General features: G+C 46.6%; 3 protein-coding genes and 1 pseudogene across 3 annotated transcripts; 2 read left to right on the forward strand and 2 right to left on the reverse strand.

Moving 5' to 3' along the window:
* The first annotated feature begins 787 nt into the window (after positions 1 to 787).
* On the forward strand, positions 788 to 5,650 carry LOC120661107. The gene is made up of 13 exons (XM_039939810.1): positions 788 to 1,130; positions 1,289 to 1,418; positions 1,595 to 1,743; positions 2,808 to 2,868; positions 2,953 to 3,066; positions 3,442 to 3,573; positions 3,657 to 3,758; positions 3,859 to 4,241; positions 4,350 to 4,449; positions 4,557 to 4,616; positions 4,695 to 4,781; positions 4,882 to 5,010; positions 5,120 to 5,650. Exons 3-13 carry the CDS (start codon positions 1,634 to 1,636, stop codon positions 5,408 to 5,410), a joined length of 1,569 nt encoding a protein of 522 aa, XP_039795744.1. The 5' UTR covers positions 788 to 1,130; positions 1,289 to 1,418; positions 1,595 to 1,633; the 3' UTR covers positions 5,411 to 5,650.
* A 147-nt stretch (positions 5,651 to 5,797) lies between these two features.
* On the reverse strand, positions 5,798 to 8,093 carry LOC120661108 (tetraketide alpha-pyrone reductase 1-like). The gene is made up of 6 exons (XM_039939811.1): positions 7,427 to 8,093; positions 7,159 to 7,331; positions 6,817 to 7,005; positions 6,549 to 6,711; positions 6,242 to 6,434; positions 5,798 to 6,152 (listed from the first exon to the last, which is right to left on the reverse strand). The coding sequence occupies exons 1-6, from the start codon at positions 7,545 to 7,547 to the stop codon at positions 6,002 to 6,004; spliced, it is 990 nt and encodes a 329-aa protein (XP_039795745.1). The 5' UTR covers positions 7,548 to 8,093; the 3' UTR covers positions 5,798 to 6,001.
* Positions 8,045 to 9,176, reverse strand: LOC120662737 (annotated as a pseudogene).
* A 2,036-nt stretch (positions 9,177 to 11,212) lies between these two features.
* LOC120661110 (protein Iojap, chloroplastic) lies at positions 11,213 to 14,003 on the forward strand. The gene is made up of 5 exons (XM_039939812.1): positions 11,213 to 11,529; positions 11,647 to 11,779; positions 12,558 to 12,696; positions 12,847 to 12,935; positions 13,463 to 14,003. The coding sequence occupies exons 1-5, from the start codon at positions 11,338 to 11,340 to the stop codon at positions 13,573 to 13,575; spliced, it is 666 nt and encodes a 221-aa protein (XP_039795746.1). The 5' UTR covers positions 11,213 to 11,337; the 3' UTR covers positions 13,576 to 14,003.
* Positions 14,004 to 25,424: the final 11,421 nt, after the last annotated feature.

The raw sequence follows: 25,424 nt of genomic DNA on the forward strand, positions 1-25,424 counted from the left end.
GGTGGCTGCTGGTGAGATGTTGCGTCGGAGCAGAGTTCGGAAGGGCCGGACTCTGCTCGCTTTTGCGCAGGAAGGGTCACGGGAAGGAGCGGGCGTGCGCAGGCAGGGCCGGCCGGCCGGCGGCACGCCATCTCGGTTCCGCTGGGGCTCACTCAACCGCGTTGCTTTCGCTTCCGGTACACAGAAAGGCGCGGCTGCGTTGCCCCCGTTAGCAGTGTCAAAGGACTGGCACGTTCCTTCTCACACGAATTTGGAGCAAACACGTAAGCATACTCTTCTTCGTTTTCAGGAACAAGGGAGCTAGCACCAACATTGTGCAAAGAGTAAGTAAGTAGTAAATGATGGGAGAGCCGAGACAGTGCTCCATGAATTTCTTCAGAAGCTCTCAGGTGTCCAGCTCCCCCCAATTTGCAATGCGGCTGGCCACCAGATTTTAGGACCGGATCGGATGGCCATAAATGATCTGTCCTGATCTCCTCTGCTCCTGTCACTTACTAATATGGCATCACTCAGAAGTCAGAAGTAGTAGTAGTAATCAAGTTGCGTGTCAAAAAAAAAGAGAAAGGTTTGTCTGCTGCTGATGGAGTGACGGATCAAGAATGGTGGTTATCTTCGGCCTGACCACTCTGCATTCCCAAGAAAATCACGAAGCAGAACAGGGCCACAGCAACCAAATCCCCGCATTATTCCCACCTGCCCTCCCTGCTTCCCGAATCCCGACCCAATAATAATTCAGTCGTTCTCTCGCACTCGCATCTCCTTCGCCAAGAAAACAAAAAAGATTTGGTGCCTGTCCTGTCCCCAGCTTCTGATGCTGCTACTAATCCACCGAGTATCATCATCGTCTCCTCCTCCTCCCTGCTAGTGCTGATTAGACTGCACTATTGCAGTGGTTTGGGGATGGAGTCGGCCGCTGGCCTTTCCCTGTTCCTTCGGTTAAAGAACTAACAGCGGTGGGACAAGGAGGATTGATGCCATTGCCCGATTCTTCTTTCTCTCTACCTCCCTTCTTTCTTCCTCCTCCTTTTAAGCACCTGCTTTCCCTGGCCGTCTTTTCCATTCCCATTTGTTTTGGCGGCGGACGCTGCTGCTGCTGCGCCAGCTTGCCTGTGCCCCTTTCGTCTCCCGGGGTATTCTCCTGCTCTCCCTCCAGCCGCTCTGGCCTCTGCCTCGCCCTTATACCCACCATTGGCAAGCAACGAGGAGCCTGCTCTGCTTCTCCTCCATTGTTCTTGGCTACTAGTTCTGTCGCAGGTCCCAAGAAAGCCTCCTTGCCTTTCCTTTGCAGGAGCGAATAAGCTTAGCTCTTTCGAGAACCGGAGCAGCTGAGCTCCAGCTCCCAGGACAAAGCTGAGCCACGGCGGCATCCTTTCTCGCTCTGTACATGGACAGCTCACTGTTCGCGGCAACAGCTCAAGGTACAGCATCCATCCCTGCTGCCAGATACTCATATTCTCTGCTACCACCTCAGCAATGTTAATCCAGCCTGATAAGATCACTGAGTGAGTGATCAGATGCATCTCTGTGGAGATCGCTAGCATTGCACATGCTACTACTCATGGCCATGGATTCATCGATGGCTGGCGCTTGGCAGGTTCTCGGAGGTGAGGGGAGAGAAGCCACGGTTTTGGCGATGGAAAGGGAATCGAGGTCAGGGGTGCTCTCGGAGACGGGGTCCTGCGCCGGCACGCCGAGGTCGGTTCAATCATCTCGCAGCCTCCAGCACCGGTACTCTTCACGGAGGTTAGAACTGTACTTCTCTCAGCAAGCCCTGAAACCTGAAAGAAAATTTTCTCCTGAAACTTGCTCAATTCGTCATGATTAACCGGTAGGGCGCATGTTGAAAGAGCAGCTTCAGTGAGAAATGAAGCGCCCATTACGGCAGAGGAATATTAATTCGCAAGCGCTGAATAGATGTGCAGCCGTGCAGGGAACCTGAATAAAGGATGTTTAAGCCCTGTTCAGATCATCATCCGTATTGAGGATACACAGCAATTATGCATTATTTCAGTTCAGTAGCCTATTAAGCCTCTGTTTAGATCCGACCCCGTAAACTCCGTAAACAAAAAAATGTCACATCGAATGTTTCGACACATGCATGGAGTAATAAATGAAATCTATTTACAAAACATTTTGCATAGATGGGTTGTAAATCGCGAGACGAATCTAATGAGACTACTTAATCCATGGTTGCAACAGTGATGCTACAGTAATCATCCGCTAATTATTGATTAATCATGGATTAATTAGCATCATTAGATTCGTCTCGCGATTTACAACCCATCTGTGCAAAAAATTTTATAAATAGACTTTATTTAGTACTTTAAATTAGTAAGATTCCTTTGAAATTTTTTTTGCAACGGAACTAAACACACCCTAACTTCTTTCTGTACAGTTCAACCGTGCTCTTCATATCACATTGAATTCCTTTAGACCACTGTACCGCTGTAGTGTAGTCCACTGTCTAGAATTCATCTTCTAGGAAATGTTTGGCATTGGTATCAACTATCAGTATGGATTAACCTACTCTTAGATTTACTTTTACCACACATAGCTGTAAAAGTAGTTTTAGGCAAAATTTATTTCTAGCAATTCCCTAAGTTTAAACAAGGCTTAAGGGTTATGAAGCCTACTCTTAGATTTACTTTTACCACACATAGCTGTTAAAATAATTTTAGGAAAAATTTATTTCTAGCAATTCCCTAAGTTTAAACAAGGCTTAGGGGTTATGAAGCCTTTCAATTAATTTGTGTCAATACATCGAAATTGGAAAGTAATATTCTAATATTTTACTGCTGTCGTTTTAGCATTCTGAAGACGCATGAAGGCGCATCAGACATGTTGCCACGATTCTCCTATTGCAAGCCTGTGAGTAAATTGGATCCATCTTCCGATTTGTTTTCATTTACATTTTATACGGTTTACTTATTGGAACGACCTTTTGTCATGCAGACAACCCACAGAGATAAGATGATCAACAGAAGGCACTCACTTAACTTGCCAGAGCAATTGCCGGGCCATTGCTCAAGAAAAACAACAGAACGAACCCAAAAGGCTACCTCAAAGGTTTGTAGCAACTCTTACAAAATTCAAAAGGTTCACGACAGTATATGTTTTTTTTCTTAAAGCAGATGAAACATAAAGATGCATATGTTATATGCTACTGTTCATTCACTATTAATGTTCTTAGTACATCACTGATATTGATATCCAGAGACCACAAAAAAAAAAGATATTGATATCCAGATGGGATGTGATTGTAGGCCAAGACTATCCTTTGAATATTATATCTTTTTTTTTAGTGAAAACGTTTTAAATCTAAACCTGAACATGTTCATGACATTTGAATGAAACTGAATTGAGAAACCTGTTATTGTCCATCTGTCACTGGTCCTTTTCGACTGTATATGGTTTCTTAGCTGTGACCTTGCAATTCTGCAGTCCGTTGCAGATTTAGTTGGGGAGATTGCAGCTCTTGAGCAGGAAGTCATACGCAAGGAACTGCATCTGCTTTCCCTCTATAGAAGAGCATTTGATCAGTATGTATCTGAATCCTGCAGCTTCACAAGTGAGGTACATAACATGAGAGATCGGATCCGATATATATCATATATGAAGTCTAAATGTCAATATCCTAATATTACCGCAACTAGCAGCAGGTGGATCAAGAAACCCTGAAAAACATTGACGAGGGCGCACTCCGTTTAAGGAATATAAAGCAATCTGCAGCCTTCAACTTGCCAACCATCTCAAATTCTGTTAGTGCCCAGACCATTTCTTTCATTCTGTCATACTAATGGCAATTGGCACCATCTTTCTAGCTGAAAAAAAATTTGACACAGCTCTTATATGTTACAGGAGGTACCCAAATCAGGTGCAAGGCATTCCAGCCTTGTGAACTTCTTGAGTGCTTCTATTTCAGAATATGTGCCTAAGATCTCATGCAAATTATCGGAGGACATTTTGAGCTGTATTGGTGCTGTCTACTGCAAACTTTCAAGCACACAACCGCAAGAGGCCGAATGCATGACTTCACCAAGTCCTTCTGTTTCATCTTCAAGTACTTTTTCTCCGAGGCGCCGTAATGACAGTTGGAGCCCTCGGTTCAACTTTGATAGCCCCCGCCAGTATGAATTCCAGAAAGAGAAGAATGAACAAAACATAGGCATGATTGTCATTCCTAGGATACGTATCGATGCTGACAAGTTTGATTATGCCTCAAAAATGTTGGAGACTATCAGGTAAGCAACTGAAACGAGAAAAACAGAGATTTTTCTAGGTGCTTATTTAATGAAGACAAAATTTCTTCAGGTGCTGATTTTTGTGTTTATTCATGCTGTGTCCCACAGGTCCCTGATACAGCGCCTCGAAAAAGTTGACCCAATGAAGATGACACATGAGGAGCAGCTCTGCTTTTGGATTAATATCCACAATGCTCTAGTGATGCATGTATTGCTCTATACTGAAAATCCCATCTCACCTTTCCTGTGTCCCACTGTTACCCCCATAATTCAGAATTCATGCTTAACCTGTATTGCTGCCTTGTGCTATGACAGGCTTTTCTGGCCTATGGCCTACATGACAAGCGCATGAAGAGCACGGACATGATTCTGAAGGTACAGCATTTCATTTGCTAGCGCATCTCTGTTTACAGACAAATGTATCTGACCATTTTGGCAAAATTATTTCGTCAGGCTGCGTACAACGTGGGTGGGCAATCAGTAAACGCTCAGATTATTCAGAACTCGATTCTTGGATGCCAGTCCCATCGTCCATCATTGGTACGTCCATGAGCGTATGGCATTTTCTTCAGCGAAAAAAAAACAGAGCCACTCATCAGAAAATTCAGAGCAAACAAGCTAACGGGAAGAACATTTTCAGTGGGTCCGCGCGCTATTCACGCCGTCGAAAAGATCCACGGCAGGGACGGCCAGGCACCCCTACGCCCTCCACCATTCAGAGCCGATCGCGCACTTCTCGCTGTCGACCGGGGCATTTTCAGACCCGCCTGTAAGCTCCCGACCCTAGCATTTTCACATTTTCAGAGCCGATGGCAATCGGCAGGAGGGCATTGGCACGCGAAGACCTCACCGCAGAACCTTCTCCTGTTGCATTGCAGGTCCGGCTGTACACGGCAAAGAAGATCCACCAGCAGCTGGAAGCGGCGCGGACGGAGTTCATCCAGGGCAGCGTGGTGGTGAGGAAGCAGGCCCTGCTGCTGCCCAAGGTGCTGCACTACTACGCCAGGGACGCCGCGCTGGAGCTGCGGCACCTGGTGGAGCTCGTGTGCGAGAGCATGCCGGAGGACCAGCGGGAGCGCTGCCCGAGGAGGAGGGCCGACAAGTGCGTCGAGTGGATGCCGTACAAGTCCTCCTTCAGATACGTTGTACATAGGGACCTGGCTGACTAGGCGCCACAGGTGGTGCTGGTGGTGGTCCTGTCTCTTGTGTCCATTTGGACACCTGCGTCGTGCGTGACAACTTACACAGTGTAAGTAGTGGAGTAGTGGGGTGTGCATGAGACCGTGTGTGTAGATACGGGTGTGGCTGTGAATTGTGAGCAGTTTTGAGTTAGAGCTGGTGGTTCAAACACTGTACTTTTTTTTCTGTGGATGTGCATTGAGGAATTTGGGATTAAGATGATGAACTGATGAATTTTGACCCTCTCAAAAAATAATACTGATGAATTTTCCTCCCTCTCTCCGGCTCCACGCTGCTCTCACGATACCGATGATCATCAATTCATCACCGACAACCACAAGCGCAGCAATAGGTTCGCAGAAAAGATGGAGACAAGGTAAATAGAATGGCTAGATTTTATTTAAGTAGTCGTACAATCCGTGATCGATGAACTGAGAGCAGCTGCTTAAAGAAAGGACGCTGACACGACATGGAATTATTATATTGAAGCATATATTGGCTTGGAGCCAACGATTTTGTGGACGTGATCCAACTCTGTTTGGCTATGGCCTCTCCTTGCCGACGACAGCTCCCCCACTCCATCACAACGGGCACTCCAGCAGGTGGCCCTGGTCTTTGAGCGACTGGACACAGTCGTCGAACATCTCCGGCAATCCCCTGAACTTGAAGCCCAGCGCCTGCAGCTTGGACGTGTTCAGCTTGTACGTCTGCTTGCCGTAGGGGTTGTCCAGCCTGCAGAGCGATTTCAGGAGGCGCGTTCAGTCAGAGATTTGGGTTTATCAGATCAGTGGCGCGTATCTGAATTCTGAACGACGACTAACCTCCGAGGTATGGGGAAGACAGGGTATCGTTTGGCAAGGAAGGAGACCAGCTCGTCGTTGTCCAGCACCACCGAGCTGCACAGGTATCTCCCGGTGGCCTCGCGCGTCTCGTACACGAGGATATGGCTGCTCGCGACGTCGTCGATGTGGACGTATCCCATCCTTCCGTAACAGCTGAACCTGGCAGTGTCACCTGAAAGGCCATTTTGTTAGGATTCACTTGAAAAGCTGAAGAGTGCTGAATAACTTTCATGGTTAAGATATGAAAAACAGAGCTAGATGGTGGTTCTGTAAGGAACATGGATACCTTGGAATAAGCCAAGGACATCTGATGCTGTAACGCATAATTCGTGGGATAAACTGGGCCCGATCACAAATGAGGGAAGAACAGTCACAACGTCAATGCCATTCTCTTTGGCGAACTCCCATGCTGCTTTCTCTGCAAATACCTTCGCCAGGCCATACCATAGCTTTGGATGAAAAAAAGGGATAACACCATTCTCAGGTCAAGGTTTCATGGAGTGTAAATACAACGTTTGAACTTAAACTAAGTAGTAGATTCTTCAATTTATCACCTGCATCTTTTCACAGAGTGGCACAGAGCTCCATATTGTTTCATCCAGTGAGATATTCGGCTGAGCATCATCCCTGATCCTCACCGCAGATGACGAAGATGTAAGAACAACCCTTTTCAGAAATGGGTTCTTCTTGCACGATCTTAGCACATTCAGAGTTCCGTTTACTGCAGGAACAAGTGTTGCTTCCTGCAACATGAACACCATCAGAGAACAGTTTAACTTCAGGTAGATGCATTTGTAAGGAAGGAAGCTAGAATTTGAACTAAAACTTCTAAAGCCAAAATAAAACAGCAATTCTATACACAAAAGAGTGAACTGTTTAAAGCATAAGCAACATGCCTTGCTACTAGAATCAGATTTAGCAAGGACAGGCGATGCAGTGTGGAAGACGCCATCACAATCGATCACAGCTTCGTCAAAACTCCCTTCCTCCAACAGATCAGCTCGCACAATCTGCAGCCTCTCTTTAGCACCAGGCAATTTCCAAAGGTGTGCCACTTTCTGGCGATTTCCTGAAAAATCAGAAAAAAAAAGTTCATTGTACAAGCATCAATATACAACGTAACCAAGAGGATGATAGCAAAAGGAATGATATGTGGGTAAATACCTGGGTCTCTGACAGTCCCTACCACATGATATCCAGACTCGAGAAGCTGTTTGATAAGCCAAGAGGCAATGAAGCCTGAAGCCCCAGTCACGCACACTTTACCCTTGCTTGAGCTCACCATTTTCTCAGACAGTTGCAAGGGATGCTGAGGTCTGGTCCGAATCCACCTTCTCTTATAAGCACCAAAAGGAATATTCTAGAGAAGGAAGAGCAAGAATTGTACATCATATCAACCCAGTTTTGGTGATCAAGATAAAAACATGCAAGCTGGGTTGGTGGAGGGTAGATTTACAATCCTTTCAGGAGATATCACATTCTAGGTGACAAGTTGGTACGAAATAAAGTTGGGAGATTTAGAACGAGTTTGCAGGCTCTTATGCCAAGTTTCTTTGTTCATTCCATCATCTTGTGACTGTCAAAAAAGAATGTGAGACAGCCGGCAATGCTGTTTCGCAATTCTCTTCATGCCCAACACACTACACGCCATCGAGCCCGTTCCTGTGCTGAGTGGCTTTTCCATGTGATCGTGCGCAAATCATGGCATGATCAAGACGCGTAGGTGATCCTTCTAGCTAGTTGGGACCATTCATGATTCATCATCAGTCAAACGAAATGTGGTTGTTTCCAGACTTCCAGTCGATGTTGCAGCCATGGTAAATCCAATTACACTATGACTTCCAGTCGATGTTGCAGCCATGGTAAATCCAATTACACTATTGACTTCCAGTCGATGTTGCAGGCATGGTAAATCCAATTACACTATGACTTTCAGTCGATGTTGCAGCCATGGTAAATCCAATTACACTATCTTCTGGGGAGAAAACACTGTGGCAAGAGCATCAACAACCCCATGGAAACTGCTGAACCTGGCGCTCACGACGTCCACCTCGACGCCGAGCCTCCTGGCGCCGTCGGCGGTGACCGGCCCGTGCGCGGCCACGACCATGCCGGGGGCCAGCGCGCCCTCAGTTCCACCCCGCGGCGTCCAGCCCCTCCACCTCAGCCGTGCTCGTGAACACGACGGCGTCCGGCGCCGCGGCGTCCGTGTCCACCAGCGGCCCCGCGCAGCCCGGGCCCGCCCAGCACGTGGTGTACGCCGGCGCGCGCACGGCCACCCAACCGGCAGCCTCGAGCCCCGCGAGGAAGTCCGGCACGACGGGGGGCTCGCGCAGGCCGACGACGTCCGGGACCGGGCAGAGCACGCGGCGGCCGGACCCGGGGCCCAGCGCCTCCACGAGCCCGGCCGGGGTGGCCACGTCGGGGACGAGGACGGCTACCCTCGTCCCGGCGTCGCCGCAGAGGCGCAAGAGGAAAGCGCGGTCGAGGAGGTCGGCGTCGCTGCCGAGGGCCGCGACGGTGAAGGGGAGCGCGGAGGCGCCGGAGCCGGAGAGTGGGCGGTGGGAGGACGGAAGGGCGCGGGCGAAGGCGGAGATGCCGGAGCGGGAGGTGAAGGCGATCGCGGCGAAGGGGTCCAGGGCGCCGGGCAGGAGGAAGGGGCGGAGGCGGTCGGGGTCGTGCGGCTGGACGGCGACGGTGGGCACGGGGACCGGGCGCGCGCCGCGCCGCGCCGCCGCAGGAGCGCGCCCAGGCGGCCGCCGTAGGCGCCTCCGCCGCCCGTCTGCGGCGTCGTGAACGCCACCCGGCGGCCGGCGAGCGACAGGGCGAGGCGCCGTGCCTGCACGGGTGTTGCTAATCTAGAGAAGGGATTATCCACTGCCTTCTGCGTTACGGGAGCACAGTGGATGAAATTTCAGACTTGTTGACCCAGGATCTGTTACATTTCCTCTGGTTTGTTCTCGGTTATCTGTGGTAACTGGATCGCAGGAAAGGGGAAGGAGAATGAGTGAGGGTGTGTTTAGTTGGTGAATTTTTTTGGATTTTTCTACTAGAATTTTCGTTTTTATTTAGTAATTAGTGTCTAATTATGTACTAATTAGACTCAAAAGATTCATCTCATCATTTCTAACTAAATTGTGTAATTTTTTAAAATAATATTTAATATTTCATGCATGTGTCCAAAAATTTAATGTGCCGGGAAATCTTGAAATTTTTTGGGAACTAAACAGATTCTGAGTGAATTGCAGATTTGGGAGGAAGCAGCCAAGACAATCCCAGTAATTACAGTTTTTTTTATAAAAAAATAATTATTACAGATTTTTTTTTACTTGAGAGGCAAGGCCCAAGGTCAATCCTTGCTCGCATTCGTTGCATGATGGGCCGCCCAGGTACAAGGCTCAAGGCCCACTCACCCCACACCGGTCGCCCGCCATTCCGCGCAATTGCCTGCCTGACGGTGTCAAATTGCGCGTACAACTATGTTGCCCACTTTGCCCTGCACGGTGTCAAATTGGCAAATTGCTGTTGAAAATATCCTCATGAGTTTTTCTTTTGCTGTTATCCCAAAACTGGAGGTGTGTAGGTACCCATAAGTAAGAGACTTTTCTTGATTGGCGTGATGGTTGGTCGGGGAGGTTGTGAATGTCGTGCCAAATGGGACACCACGGCTGTCAAACCTCAGGATATTAGGGGTGTGTTTAGTTCGCGAAAAGTTTGCGAAAAAGTTGTTGTAGCATATTTCAGTTTTATTTGGTAATTATTGTCCAACCATGGAGTAATTAGTCTAAAAAAATTCGTCTCGTCATTTACAACTAAACTATGCAATTAGTTATATTTTTAACTATATTTAATACACCATGCATGTATCGTAAGATTCGATGTGATGTGCGTCAGTGAAAAATTTTGAAAATTTTTCGCGCAACTAAACACAGCCTAGGATATGTTTGGTTCTCCTAGCGTAATTTGTGCTACTAGAGAATTTTGTATGTATGGGGTACTCAATGAAATCTATTTGTAAAATCTCTTTATGAATGGGTGTAGCTTTCCACGGCGAATCTAATGACGGTAATTAATTCATAATCGGCTACAATGATGCTACAATAGTCATCCTCTAATCATGCGGTCAAAAGTTTCATTAAATTCGTCTCGCGAAATAGCGCAAATATTGTGTACTTAGTTTTATAAATTATATTTATTTAATACCTCTAATTAATAGTCAAAATTTACTATAGTAGCTAGCGCTAGCTACTAAACCAAACAAGACCGTACCCAGTCCCAGTGATGATCGACATGGCTGGAACTGGAATCTATCTCACGCTGAGGTGAGAGCGTGTGAAAACGAAAACCTAGCGTGCCGTAGCTCCATTGCGGTCGTTTCCCGGACTTGTGCAGCAGCGAGTGTTTTCAATCTGATACCTGAAAGCCTGAAGGACATGTTCGAAGTCAGATATTTTTCGTTTCTCTTTTTTCTTTTTTGCGAAACCAATTTTCCTTTTCTCCACTCTAGCGTGTTCAGATTTGACACGGGAACTCTACAGGTAAGCACATCGCGGCGTCCCCAAAAAATAGTTGCAACGTGGCAGCCACAAAAATGTGTTGTTGTTTTTTCTTTGGTGAGGAAAAGGAAAGAGATGCGTCATTTCTTGCTTGTAAACGCTAAACTGCCGTCGCGTATTTAAGAAAATGCGTTTTCAGTTCCGACACAAAAAGGAATTGAAGAGCGAGTGATTGTTTGGTGCACTTCATCGAAAAAAATTTGGAAACAGATCGAGTTTGGGATGGTTACAAAACTTTCTAATGCGGTATCAAAACGCTTTCTGTTACGAAAAAAAAAACCACCTGCTTAGCTTAAGTGCACGCTGTACACAGAGGGAGCCGTTGCACGAATCTCAAGGACCGAGTCTCACTTGATGACAGTTAAAAAAGAAACTGAAAAGGTTAAAAAAAAATATCAGCGATCATAGAAGACACGAGACTGGCCTATCCTCCGGGCTCTGCCTCTGCTTATCCCGTTTGCTCGCCGGGCGCAAGCTCCTCCTCGGCTCCCGCGTAGGATTTTCGTAGCGGCAGCCAGCATGGGAGGCGCCGCCATCTCGAGCCACGGCCTCTCCTGCGCTCCCCCGGCCGCCGTCCCGCTGAACCCACGGGCGCGGCGCGCTTCCGCCGCCGGCCACCGGAGCAGCGCCCAGCTGCTCCTGAGGAGCGACCTCCCGGCGCCCGCCGTCCTTTGCCGAGCTCGCTCGCAGTCTTCTTCCTCGTCTAATGTGGTGAGTACCGGGGGGAGGTAGCTCCGGCCGCCGGTTCTTGTCTTGTGCTAAGGCAGCTGCTCATGTGCCAGTTGTACGGTTGTTCTAATCCCTCTGGGTTCTCTGTTGATCGAGTAGAACTTTGGGAGAGGGGACGATGCTGACAAGCTGCTCGAGGATTTGCTCAAACAGCACGGCGAGGTGGTGTACAGCTCAGGAGGCTCACCGTCCCCGGCCGTCGAGGCCGACGACGACGCCGAGTGCTTGTCCTGTACGTGCCTCCCCGCTCTCTCCCCATCGCATCTCCTGATGCTTGTCTGTGCTGTCGCCAGTCTGTGTGTTGTGTCATTGTGTGCCGATCTCCTTCGAGTTAGCAGATGATCGAAGGACAAGGAGGGATTGGTTGTTAATTGGAAAGAATTTGGGGATAGCTGTTAGCACAACTGCACAAGCACGGGACTGTGGGAAGGAGACGATTTGGGGGAGAATTTATCTGTGCTTTCATTTCATTGATGCCGTGCCTCAACGGCCCTTCCCAGTTTAAGCAAGATTCTGCCCAGTGGGCCTCACGCACACCGTCATATAGTTTCACTTACATCTGACCCCCAAACTATTACGTTTCGAATCCCTCTTGCCTATTCATCCAGACGCACCACGGTTTCATTTTTGCCAAACAAAAATGTTTAGAAAGTAGTATTGTTCGGAGGCCAGAGGCTGGGTTAGCCTCCAGGTTCATAGAAAATAGTATTGTTACCCAGTGGCCAGAACCGAAATGATGCTAAAGTACACACCCAGCTAGTGAACCAAGCCATAGACATAAAAGATTGCAAATTTGATCCAAGCATGCACCCTGTTAAATTGTGACCCTGCCTAGTGCAGTGCAACTATTAAATTGCGACCCTGCCTAATGCAGTGTAACTATGAATTGCATGGTTGCATAATATTGTTCTTCATATTACCAGGCACTCACAGATTGTTAAAAAAATCATTTCTACTGTTAATGTTTTGTTATAAAGGTTAAACCCAATCATTATTTACTTTATTTTCAGTTGCTGTCTCCCTGGCTAAAGTTGCAAGCGAGATAAAGGCTGCTGACATTCGTGTGCTTTGTGTGAAGCGGCTTGTTTACTGGACTAGGTTCTTCATCATTCTCACTGCCTTCTCAAATGCTCAGATTGATGCTATCAGGTACCAATTGAGTTTTCTCTTGCTGAATGTCAGGACTCAAAACTCAAGATTATTTAACAACTTGCTCATGGAACCTTTACTGAATGAGAACTTGAAAGTGCATTACTTGCACAGCTCAGGTTGACATGGAATTGTGCTTTTACCTTGTAGTTCCAAGATGAGAGATATTGGTGAGAAGCAGTTTAGCAAAGTTGCATCTGGTGATACGAAACCAAATTCTTGGACCTTACTGGACTTCGGCAAGTCTCTGTTTTCCTGATATGTTTAGCTTTACTCATTTCATATTGCCAACATCTACTACAAGATCTAATTATTTGTTTTGAAAGAAAAAATCTTAAATGCATTATGCATCGGATATAGAGTAGCTCCCTGACTGCGGAATTGCAAAACAGCTCCTATTTTATCACTGAAGTCCATGACATGTTTTTCTGTTAGTTCTCAGACAAAGCTTTAGCGATGAGTATATTATGTTGTCATAACTAATATTTAAGGAAACATGCTCATGTCATGTTTCTGTCCGCCACATGGGGGAAAAAAGAAGAAATTGTATCTTGACTCTTACTCATAGTCTAAGGTTAGTTTCACTATTCCGTTGTAAATTTAACGCAACACAACTCTTACTTCTAGTCTTCTACCTAGCCTATTTCTGAAATCTTCTTATGTATTCCGTTTTGCTAGAGAAAGGATGTTCTTGTATTGAATGCCTGATGCTGTTATCCAGTTTTTTTTCCCCATGGGCATTTGACAATATTTTGCACTCCTACAGGGGATGTTGTTGTTCATATATTTCTTCCTCAGCAGCGAGCATTCTACAATTTGGAAGAGTTCTATGGTAACGCCACACCCATGGAACTCCCATTTGACACCCAGGTGCAGTGATCAGTGAACGTGCAATTGGAGACACAGACACTCAATCAAGCAACCGACTGGGGACTGCTTACTCCACTGAGAAACGAGTTTTTTCTGCAGGCAGAAAACACTGTATTGCCGAGAGTCTTGACATGGCCATCTCATCGATCAGATGTGGAGAGCTTCCCATAGATAGATCGCTCCCTTGTCACAAAACTCAACTCGCAAATGTTGCCTGCCCACTGCTCCTTTCAAGTGTAATAGAAGTGTCACCTTGGTGCAAACAGTGTCGTTTCTCTGAACTATCAATCTTGTTAGCAAGAAGAGGAATAGGATCTAGGAGACTGTCAGATTATGAATTTATATGATAATGTGTCAGTCAACTCTACTTTTGGCTTAACCTAGGATCATGGTATTCGTTGTGTCAATCACTCCCCTCCCTCTGATTCGAAAACAAATGTCATTTTAGCCTCTTCTACTTTTTTCCATTCTATTTGGAAGCTTTGGATAATTTTTCACCTGTGGTAAATGAATTCCACACGTAAAGTTCCGTGCAAAAAAAAGAGAGGTTTTCTTAGCGCCTGAAAGTTGTTGTTTGGGTAAGGTGGAAAAATACAGCTAGGCAAAGAAAATTTGAGTACAAAGCAACATGGTTCAGATGTTTCTTCACTATACTGTTTAATGGTGAGCACGAACATTTCATCAACCGCTAAAATTTCAAAATGCACATCGAATTGGACCTAAAAGTTGGACAAGTTCCTTATCAAGGCGAAATAAGGGGGGGGGGGGATTCAAATCAGAACATCAAAATGCGGACGAGCACCAGAGATTAGACCAATGCCATTTCACCTAAATTCCGATAGACTTGAAGCTGTTGCCGCGTTGCTAAAAATACATCGTAAACATAGACCTTCTGTTACCGTACTTCCAGTTGTAAAAAGGTTAGTACGTGTAACACCCCGGTGTTAATTTTATGCTTAATTTGCTAATTAGGATCCTAATTGGGTCATTAGTGTTAATTAAGCATACGTAGTATACTTCGGTTTAGCTGAGTTCGATCCAGTTTTTCTCCCTGATCCGAGCCTCAAATCAAGTTTTGCCTAAAATCAAAGTTGTAGACCTTCTCTTCCTCTACAACTTCTATTTTGGCCAAATTCCAAGTTCCCATATGAAATTTTGAGTTATGGATGGTCAAAATCGGGTCAAAACTTTTCAAACGTGGGCACTATGCTACCCTGTTGGTTCCTGTGCCCGTACACGCGTGCCCATGCCGCGACCCCGCGTCGTTGCCGACGACTCCACGCGTCGCCGCGCCGGCGATCCTCGCCCTCCGCGCTGTGCGTCCTTATCCCGAGCACGAGCCTCATCCGTTTAACCCTCCCCTTCTCCCTGCTCCAGCTCGGGTCGAGATCGTCGAACAGAGCTCATCGCCGGCGTCGATTCCGGCCGCCCCTCGCCATCCCGCCCCGATTTCCACGCGCCCAGAGCCGCTCCGCCTCGCCCCGAACCTCCTTCGCCCCTCCACGAGCTTGGTCGAGCCCCCACCCCGGCCGAATCAGTCTGTGCCGCCGCGGCCGCCATTGTTGGCTGCCGAAGCTCCGGCCCTTCTCCGCCCGATTGAACCCCGCAGTGAGCTTCCTCGTGCTCTCCTCTCCCTCCCCGACCACTCTCCCGCCTGACTCCGGCACTGCCGCCGCCGGGCCGCCGCCACGGCGCCATGGGTGCTCTGCGCCGCCGCGCGCGCATGCCGCCGGGCCGCCCTGCACGGGCCCCACGCCGCCGTCGCGTGCCCCGAAGCCGCCTCGCCCCCCTGGCCGCGAGCCTACCTCGCCTCCCCGCCGCCATGCGCCGCGCCGGTGAGAACGCCGTGCGCCGCCGTGCGCCCTGCCCTTGCGCCGCCGCGGGCCGCCCGCATGCGCCCCCCTGTGCCTCCTCACGGCCGCCCCTGCTCTGCCCTGCGCCGGCCCCGCCAGGCTGCCCCGGCCGCAGGCGGGCCAGGCCGCGCCGCCGACGCAATGCCTGGCCGTGGCCACGGCCATGGCCACGGCGCGGGCGAAACAGAGGAGCTGGGCTGAGCCGGCTCCCACTGACATGTGGGGCCCGACTGTCAGCCCGGTTTAGGGTTTAGGGTTTTAAATTGTTTTTCTTAGCTGGAGAATTTGAAAAATTGTAGAAAAATATAGAAAAATGAGAAAAATGCCAACTAAATTTTGTTGGGTTGCTTAGATCAAGATCTTCAGAGGAAAAATATTTATGCGTGGCAAATGTCACTTTTTTCCCTGCTAAAATTTTGGGTTGTGTTTAAGCTAGTTTATTTAATACCGGTTGTTCCGTTGCTCTAAAAATTATGAAATTTATTCAGTAGACTATCCTTTGTATGTGTAGTCCACTGAAAAATTTTCAGGTGCATAGTCTATGTGCATGTTTGTGGATCTATGATTGTTTGATTTCCATCCTTGGGCTAAAATAAATGTTTTCGGTCACCGATAAATGTTGATAAATTTTTGTTACACTCTTTACCAATATCTTATCAGGCCAGTTAATTTTTGCTACTAGGTTATGGCTGCATGTCAAGTTTTTGCATTTGTTTAGTTCCAGCTATAGTTTTCTTTTTATGATGTCAAGTAAATCCTTTGTCTGCATGTGTACTTTTTAGAAATGTATTTTGTTCAGTTGTAGATCATTCCAAATCTGTTATGATCAGTCGTGGGTTGCTTTTGTTGGGCTTGCTGAAGTTGCTTGCCGGTTAAATAAATTGTCATAATTGTTCTTTCTTGCTTTATATCTTTGCTTAGCCTTTTCTAAGCAAGCTAGTAATGCTTTTTAGTAGGAAACACTTCAGGCTAAAATATTTGAATGAACTCTCGTATTGTAGCACCAACCCGTTTTTGCATTTTGAGCTTGTTTGTCGTGTTTACTCGATAAATGATTGCCCATTCAGGTCTTTCTTGTAATTGCATCGCATCATGAGCACTAGTGCATCGTGTATTGTTTTCTTTATGTTCATGCACTCGCCTCGTTGCATATCATTTAGGTACGCTAGACGTACAACGTGTGGACGTGGAGCACGTGCTGACGGAACCGAACCACAAGCCGGTGTTCGGTGGACGCATCCTAAAGAGAAAAGAACCCACTAGAGCAACCGAAGACTCGGCTTAAAGTCAGAAGGACCCAAGGCCTTGTTAGTACTAACACTGACTCAGTGTTATCCCGGGCTAGCCCCGGAGCATAACCCTTAATTTCGGAATTCAATGTTTATTATATAATTATTGTGCATTTACGTTTCTAGGAGTTGATTGGAACCGTAGATGCATGATCCCTAGGTTTCCTCAGTTACTCTACTAGTGTGCAGGTCGTTAGTACTGCCATGCTTAATTAGGACTGGATAGAAGTCGAGTGATTCCTATTACTCACGAGCTATAGGTCCTTGTTACTTATGACAACGTGGCTTGAGAATGAATCAATGAGGAAAGAGAAATGGAGACCGGGCGGAGATGATTTTGGTTTTGCATATGGAATAGATGGAAAGTAAGCCTCCGCCTGTGTCGATTGAGGACCGTACCGTTGCTGGCCCTGCTGACCGAGTTTGAACAGTACTAACCACATGCCGAAAAGTAGGAGGTAGTCGAAACCGGTAAGCTAATTACCTGGTTTGCAACAATATTTTGAATCGCGACCTACTAATCTGGGAGTGGGATGATGGCGGGTGTTGGAGTATATGTCACCTTCGGGTTCTCTGGGAGTTCGCTGTAAAGGGCCCTTCACCCGGGTTTTGGCAGACGTGATTTAGACGTCGGGGTAATGATGGGAACAGTTGACGCGTGTGGCCCGGCATGGTTTGCATGTGTCGTGTGAGTTAGGTCCACCTTGCAAGGTTAAATCGGATCAATTCGCCGTCTCTCTCGGTTAAGAGAACCTTGGTCACTGCGTCACATCGTAGTAAAAGATTGAAATGAGATTGGAAAGTTGAGATTATGTGATATGACTGTGGTACTATAAAAAGATAATGTGATCAATCATGTGTGCTCTAGATATTCAGGCAAACCTAGTTGGTATTTATATGATAAATTTGAGCTAAAATATTGAAAGTAAGGATCCACTATTAGTAGCTTTTGAGAAAAATAACTCCAGAGCCAAAAAGCTTTGCATGTCTAGGAGTCGGCTAAGTATATACCACTAGTCGGGTAAGCCTTGCTGAGTATTAGTATACTCAGGTTTTGTTGTTATCCTGTTTTCAGGTAGCTGCTGCTGGTTGGAGCTAACCAGGATTCACATCGGTGGGCTCGATGTGACGTCCTCACGTCATCGTAGTTATCGTTGTTTTTCTAAACTAAACTTCTATTTAATTTCTGCTGCATTTTGAACTCTGATATTTTATGTAAATTTGTTTGCAAAACTCCGCTTTGTAAATTAAATTTGAGAACTTTTATCTGCTTGTAATCATCTGTGCTCGTCTTCGTGCGAGACTTCCAGTGTTTTTCGATCCTCACCCCGACAGACGACTGGATTACACCGTTTTAAGTGCGTGAGAACTTGATTAACCATTAAGATGATAGTTAGCGCACTTAAGCCGGTTTAATTTGGGCGGTTCTATTACAGCTGGTATCAGAGCCGAAACGCACTGGGGATGATTACTTGTAAGCTTAATTTTGTTAAAAACTGATATTCAACTAGCAAACTTGTTGGTTTTGAAAAGTTGACGCTAGATACGCTAAGGAATAAGATAGATAGCTTGTATGCCCTATCCAGGTTTTATTAGTTATGGTGGCATCTTTGTATCTATTTTATTCTAGGATTTCCAGCATTTACTTTTTGTTAAACCTTACTTTTGTGCACAACTTTTATTCTGTAACAACGCACTGACTCTAAGGTAAGCATTCTTGGTAGTCCTTTAGAATAGCCCACGTGTTTCATACGTGCGCGGGTCCCGTATGATGAGCATATGAGGAGGTGATAAGGTTCAATTCAAATGAGCCTGTCGCTATCTGCCGCCTGATATGGAGTGCGGATTTCCTGTCGTGTGATTGTGATCACGGCCATCTTGTAAGTTAATGTTATGAGATGTAAACCTGTCATGCGATTGGCCATGACCGTGACCCTTGGGACATGTCTACCCTTGGATGTCCCGTAAGACGAGTGTACGGGAAGTGAATACGTTGTGATGATGTATGCAGCGCTGCCCATTCAGCGTCGAATGTTTGGGTGCCATCTCTATAGTGGGTGGTAATGTATGCGTGAATATGTGGGAAACTGCATATGCGTTACCCGTGTGGCGTAGGACAAATGGGCGCCGTTCGTGAGTGTTGGCACGAAGGGTCCAGAAGTGGTTATATATTTACTCTGTGTTCTTCTGCAGGTACACTAACCACGTTACATAAGTTATGATCGTAAGAACGGCTAGTATATCTAGGGAGAGTACGTATTGTGCCACCAGTTGTCTCCGTATGCCTAGTTATTGGCAATTGTTTGGGTGAGGAATGAATAGAACGTGCATGCATCATGTTGTCTTGGTTTGGTTGATTGCCTTGCTTGTTACGTTGTTTTACTAAAACATGTTGCTTTTACCTAAATGTCCTTCTATGTTTTCTGTTGTAGTAGTGGGCTGATGTAATCTGCTAGATTAATCTTGGGATGAGAGGATCTTCCGCAAATCAGTAGCTTTGGGGCTATGTATGAACCTTACCGTTAATCCTATCTTGTCATTCAAATCAACTTTTGATCTATTTCTTGAACCAATTCCAGCAAAAGCAATGTTGCTTCTTCTTTCAGTGCCTTGATGTTTGTCAACAAAATCATTCTATTCGTTGTCCAATCACCATGCTATTCTCTCTTGATGTTGGGTTTTCCATTGTTGGGCATTTTGATTCCAATATCTGAAATCCTATACCTTATTCTTGCTCTGATAATTTTTGAATAAATTAAAAAGATTCATGACAATGATAACTTTTTGAATACAATTATAGCAACAATGATGCATCGCATCATTTCATGTCATTGGTCAGTACATGGTGTTGCATCATCAACATCGGGAATCCTTAGACTGACCCACCGGTATGCGTTTGAGTACAACTTCGGGTTGTCTTCGGTTTCCTAAATCTATCTTGTCGCCGCTGGCACTACTGGGTTGCTATTCCTCTTTTTCTTGTGGTGGTGTTTTAGTCACATAACCATGATGCCGCGATGGAACGTAGGGCCTCATGTGCGCTGCAGCCACATGATTGAGCCACTAGGAGCGCGCTGGTGCCAAGGTATATGACATAACTCACTGCAATCCCTTTTTATGCAACCTTACTAGTGTCCTAACTATTCGGACCTCACTCAAGAGTGTAAGGTTAACAAGGTTTAGTTCCGAAAGAATGGGTACGGGGTACATATCATGTGCATCATACCCATGCATCTCAGGGCGAGTATCACACAAGAGAATCGTCATCTTTGCATCATGGTGTATGCATCATTAGGTCAGCATCATGACAATTGCATCGTGTCATATGCACCATTTCATCCATCATTTTATTATACTAGCATTGCAATCATACATTTCAAGAGTGCATCATTAATTATCATGGTTATCGAGCATCTACCCACTGAGTTGGAATATTTTGTCATTATTCCTTGATTGCATTGGCATAAATAAATATGTTTTACAACTAGCATCCTCCAACTCAGTCAGATAATAAAATCCTGCGCAAGGATGTTCCAAAATCTCCTTCTACACCATTCTTTGTGTTCTCCTCGCTTGACATTCGTAAGCCTTGTGATGAATCTTACTGATATTGTTTTCCTCATGTGATGATCTCAGCCTTGTGAGAACTCACCACTGTCTCATCATCGTACCTTGTTCGGTCAACTTTTCTTTCAGATCTGAAAACCTTGCACGGTTCAATTCTCCATTCTAATTGAAGAGTCGTGTAAGAATCGAGTTCGGGTGTTCACTTAAAAGCAAGTGCCGTCATCGGGAGGCATCCTCAGCTGCATGCAAAGAGGAAGTTCCTTTCACCTTAGTAGGAAAATTCTGGTTTCGGACTACAGGCGTAACCTTGAGTTTCCTAAACCACCTTGCTTAAGTTGGAGCTAGAAACTCTGGTATGCAGTGTTAGTTACGGCTGATTGTGTGTATGTGCTAAAGATGTCTCCAACTTTATTCTGTTCCTTAGGTGAATAATGGAGTATGCAGCGGGAAGCAGTAGGAAGGACCCTGGTCAGGGGCACATTAACCTTCTACCCTCCGACAACATGATAACCGAAGCACCAATGAGGCAATTTGAGCCTTGCCACTGTTGTAAGATATACGACCGCCCCTATCTACGAAGCAGCTCCAGCAAAAAGAAAAGTGATCACAGCGAAGTATCCGAAGAATATGCTATCCCCAGACCGGAAATAAATGGGAAGCAAGAGGAGACACAGAATGTTTACTCGGACTCCTTAATGCCACCATCACAACTTCCGATGGAACTTAAAGATCCCCATGTAGAGTGTATGGCTCTCCAGAGCAGTGGTTACGACATAGATTTGAGTGGGTGGGAAATTACATGCACAGAATTCCTTCCACGTGGTAGAAGGCAAGCTAGCAGCACTACTGATGTCGACCCAACCATAAGAGCAAGAACTCGCTCCCCTGTGCGGTGTTCAATGAGATCAAAGAAGAAATGTCGCTGCACAGGTTGCCAACCTTGTTTCAAGTGTGGCGAATACGGCCATTTTATCCGAGATTGCCGTTCATCCACTTGGAAAGATCCACCGGATTCGGTTAGCACCTCTAATAATCTGAACTGGACAAAGATGCTATCTGATGTTTGTATGTCGGGAGGCGACTCAAGTAATCTACTTCGGATGTTAGCTATACAGTACGAACCATCTACACAAGGTCAGAGGTCAAATAAGCAATGCGATAGAGAAAAGTCATGTACGTGGTACCTTCGGGAAGGGATTGTTCACGCTGAATGCGCTACCCCCAAGAAAGGTTCCAAAGGTAAGTCAGTTTGAGGAAGGTAATTTCAGGATAGTGTTAATATCCTTGGTTAACGAACATCTTCCCTCCTTATCTGCCAATTACACACGTGAATCTCGGGACGAGATTCTTTTAAGGGGGTAGGATTGTAACACCCCGGTGTTAATTTTATGCTTAATTTGCTAATTAGGATCCTAATTGGGTCATTAGTGTTAATTAAGCATACGTAGTATACTTCGGTTTAGCTGAGTTCGATCCAGTTTTTCTCCCTGATCTGAGCCTCAAATCAAGTTTCGCCTAAAATCAAAGTTGTAGACCTTCTCTTCCTCAACAACTTCTATTTTGGCCAAATTCCAAGTTCCCATATGAAATTTTGAGTTATGGATGGTCAAAATCGGGTCCAAACTTTTCAAACATGGGCATTATGCTACCCTGTTCTTTCCTGTGCCCGTACACGCGTGCCCATGCCACGAACCCGCGTCATCGCCGGCGACTCCACGCGTCACCGCGCCGGCGATCCTCGCCCTCCGCGCTACGCGTCCTTATCCCGAGCACGAGCCTCATCCGTTTAACCCTCCCCTTCTCCCTGCTCCAGCTCGGGTCGAGCTCGTCGAACAGAGCTCATCGCCGGCGTCGATTCCGGCCGCCCCTCGCCATCCCGCCCCGATTTCCATGCGCCCAGAGCCGCTCCGCCTCGCCCCGAACCTCCTTCGCCCCTCCACAAGCTCGGTCGAGCCCCCACCCCATCCGAATCGGCCTGTGCCGCCGCCGCCGCCATTGTTGGCCGCCGAACCTCCGCCCCGCCGTCGATCCTCATCTTCCGGCCCTTCTCCGCTCGATTGAACCCTGCAGTGAGCTTCCTCGTGCTCTCCTCTCCCTCCCCGACCTCTCTCCCGCCTGATTCCGGCACCACCGCCGCCATGGGTGCTCTGCGCCGCCGCATGCGCACGCCGCCGGGCCGCCTTGCCCGGGGCCCCACACCGCCGTCGCGCGCCCCGAAGCCGCCTCGGTCCCCTGTCCGTGAGCCTACCTCGCCTCCCCGCTGCCATGCGCCGCACCGGTGAGAACGCCGTGCGCCGCCATGTGCCCTGCCCTTGCGCCGCCGTGGGCCACCCGCATGCGCCCCCCTGTGCCCCCCCTGTGCCTCCCCGCGTCCACCCCAGCTCTGCCCTGCGCCGGCCCCGCCGGGCTGCCCCGGCCGCGGGCAGGCCAGGCCGCGCCGCCAGCGAGCCTCGGGCCGGCGGCAGCGCCGCCGCCGACGCCATGCCTCGCCGTGGTCACGGCCATGGCCATGGCGCGGGCGAAACAGAGGAGCTGGGCTGGGCCGGCTCCCACTTACATGTGGGGCTCGGCTGTCAGCCCGGTTTAGGGTTTAGGGTTTTAAATTGTTTTTTTAGCTGGAGACTTTGAAAAATTGTAGAAAAATATATAAAAGTCAAAAAAAATGCCATTTAAATTTTGTTGGGTTGCTTAGATCAAGATCTTCAGAGGAAAAATATTTATGCATGGCAAATGTCACTTTTGCCCTTGATAAAATTTTGGGTTGTGTTTAAGCTAGTTTATTTAATGTCGGATGTTCCGTTGCTCTAAAAATTATGAAATTTATTCAGTAGATTACTCTTTGTATGTGTAGTCCACTGAAAAATTTTCAGGTGCATAGTCTATGTGTATGTTTGTGGATCTATGATTGTTTGATTTCCATCCTTGGGCTAAAATAAATGTTTTCGGTCACCGATAAATGTTGATAAATTTTTGTTACACTCTTTACCAATATCTTACCAGGCCAGTTAACTTTTGCTACTAGGTTATGGCTTCATGTCAAGTTTTTGCATTTGTTTAGTTCCAGCTATAGTTTTCTTTTTATGTTGTTAAGTAAATCCTTTGTCTGCATGTGTACTTTTCATAAATATATTTTGTTCAGTTGTAGATCATTCCAAATCTGTTATGATCAGTCATAGGTTGCTTTTGTTGGGCTTGCTGAAGTTGCTTGCTGGTTAAATAAATTGTCCTAATTGTTCTTTTTTGCTTTATATCTTTGCTTAGCCTTTTCTAAGCAAGCTAGTAATGCTTTTTAGTAGGAAACACTTCAGGCTAAAATATTTGAATGAACTCTCGTATTGTAGCACCAACCCGTTTTTGCCTTTTGAGCTTGTTTGTCGTGTTTACTCGATAAATGATTGCCCAGTCAGGTCTTTCTTGTAATTGCATCCCATCATGAGCTCTAGTGCATCGTGTATTGTTTTCTTTATATTCATGCACTCGCCTCGTTGCATATTATTTAGGTACGCTAGACGTACAACGTGTGGACGTGGAGCACGTGCTGACGGAACCGAACCACAAGCCGGTGTTGGGTGGACGCATCCTGAAGAGAAAAGAACCTGCTGGAGCAACCGAAGACTCGGCTTAAAGTCTGAAGGACCCAAGGCCTTGTTAGTACTAACACTGACTCTGTGTTATCCCAGGTAAGCCCCGGAGTATAACCCTTAATTTCAGTATTCAATGTTTATTATATAATTATTGTGCATTTACGTTTCTAGGAGTTGATTGGAACCGTAGATGCATGATCCCTAGGTTTCCTCAGTTACTCTACTAGTGTGCAGGTCGTTAGTACTTCCATGCTTAATTAGGACCGGGTAGAAGTCGAGTGATTCCTGTCACTCGCGAGCTATAGGTCCTTGTTACTTATGGCAACGTGGCTTGAGAATGAATCAATGAGGAAAGAGAAATGGAGACCGGCGGAGATGATTTTGGTTTTGGAAATGGAATAGATGGAAAGAAGCCTCCGCCTGTGTCGATTGAGGACCGTACCGTTGCTGGCCCTGCTGACCGAGTTTGAACAGTACTAACCACATGCCGGAAGTAGGAGGTAGTTGAAACCGGTAAACTAATTACCAGATTTGCAACGATACTTTGAATCGCGACATGCTACTCTGGGAGTGGGATGATGGCTGGTGTTGGAGTGTATGTCGCCTCCGGGTTCTCTTGGAGTTCGCTGTGAGGGGCCCTTCACCCGGGTTTTGGCAAACGTGATTCAGACGTCGGGGTAATGATGGTTACAGTTGACGCATGTGGCCCGGCGTGGTTTGCATGTGTCGTGTGAGTTATGTCCACCTTGCAAGATTAAATCGAATCAATTCGCCGTCTCTCTCGGTTAAGAGAACCTTGGTCACTGCGTCACATCTTAGTAAAAGATTGACATGAGATTGGAAAGTTGAGATTATGAGATATGACTGTGGTACTCTAAAAGATAATGTGATCAACCATGTGTGCTCTAGATATTCAGGCAAACCTAGTTGGTATTTGTATGATAAATTTGAGCTAAAATATTGAAAGTAAGGATCCACTATTAGTAGCTTTTGAGCAAAATAACTCCAGAGCCAAAAAGCTTTGCATGTCTAGGAGTCGGCTAAGTATATACCACTAGTCGGGTAAGTCTTGCTGAGTATTAGTATACTCAGGGTTTGTTGTTATCCTGTTTTCAGGTAGCTCCTGCTGGTTAGAGCTAACCAGAATTCACATCGGTGGGCTCGATGTGACGTCCTCACGTCATCGTAGTTATCGTTGTTTTTCTAAATTAAACTTCTATTTAATTTTCGCTGTATTTTGAACTCTGATATTTTATGTAAATTTGTTTGCAAAACTCCACTTTGTAAATTAAATTTGAGAACTTTACTTGTAATCATTTGTGCTCGTCTTTGTGCGAGACTTCCAGTGTTTTTCGATCCTTACCCCGACAGACGACCGGATTACACTGTTTTAAATGCGTAGAAACTTAATTAACCATTAAAATAATAGTTAGCACACTTAAACCGGTTTAATTTGGCCGATTCTGTCACAGCACTGCAAGTGGGTGGAGTTGGGAGTTGAATTCCTCCAGCGATGAGATCCTCCATGTCAACACCGCCGACAAGCGCTCGGTTCAGTTCTCATA

This window comes from Panicum virgatum, chromosome 2N (assembly GCF_016808335.1).
Source record: "Panicum virgatum strain AP13 chromosome 2N, P.virgatum_v5, whole genome shotgun sequence".
Classification (NCBI taxonomy): domain Eukaryota; kingdom Viridiplantae; phylum Streptophyta; class Magnoliopsida; order Poales; family Poaceae; genus Panicum; species Panicum virgatum.

Excerpts from the sequence above, each read along its gene's own strand:
- LOC120661107 (XM_039939810.1), top strand. The coding sequence starts at position 1,634 with ATGGAAAGGGAATCGAGGTCAGGGGTGCTCTCGGAGACGGGGTCCTGC. Across the intron at positions 2,869-2,952 it reads GATTCTCCTATTGCAAGCCT|ACAACCCACAGAGATAAGAT; the intron begins GTGAGTAAATTG and ends TTTGTCATGCAG. Across the intron at positions 4,782-4,881 it reads AGTCCCATCGTCCATCATTG|TGGGTCCGCGCGCTATTCAC; the intron begins GTACGTCCATGA and ends GAACATTTTCAG.
- LOC120661108 (XM_039939811.1), bottom strand. The coding sequence starts at position 7,547 with ATGGTGAGCTCAAGCAAGGGTAAAGTGTGCGTGACTGGGGCTTCAGGC. Across the intron at positions 7,006-7,158 it reads AATCTGATTCTAGTAGCAAG|GAAGCAACACTTGTTCCTGC; the intron begins GCATGTTGCTTA and ends TTCATGTTGCAG. Across the intron at positions 6,435-6,548 it reads TGTCCTTGGCTTATTCCAAG|GTGACACTGCCAGGTTCAGC; the intron begins GTATCCATGTTC and ends ATGGCCTTTCAG.
- LOC120661110 (XM_039939812.1), top strand. The coding sequence starts at position 11,338 with ATGGGAGGCGCCGCCATCTCGAGCCACGGCCTCTCCTGCGCTCCCCCG. Across the intron at positions 11,530-11,646 it reads CTTCTTCCTCGTCTAATGTG|AACTTTGGGAGAGGGGACGA; the intron begins GTGAGTACCGGG and ends TTGATCGAGTAG. Across the intron at positions 12,697-12,846 it reads GCTCAGATTGATGCTATCAG|TTCCAAGATGAGAGATATTG; the intron begins GTACCAATTGAG and ends TTTACCTTGTAG.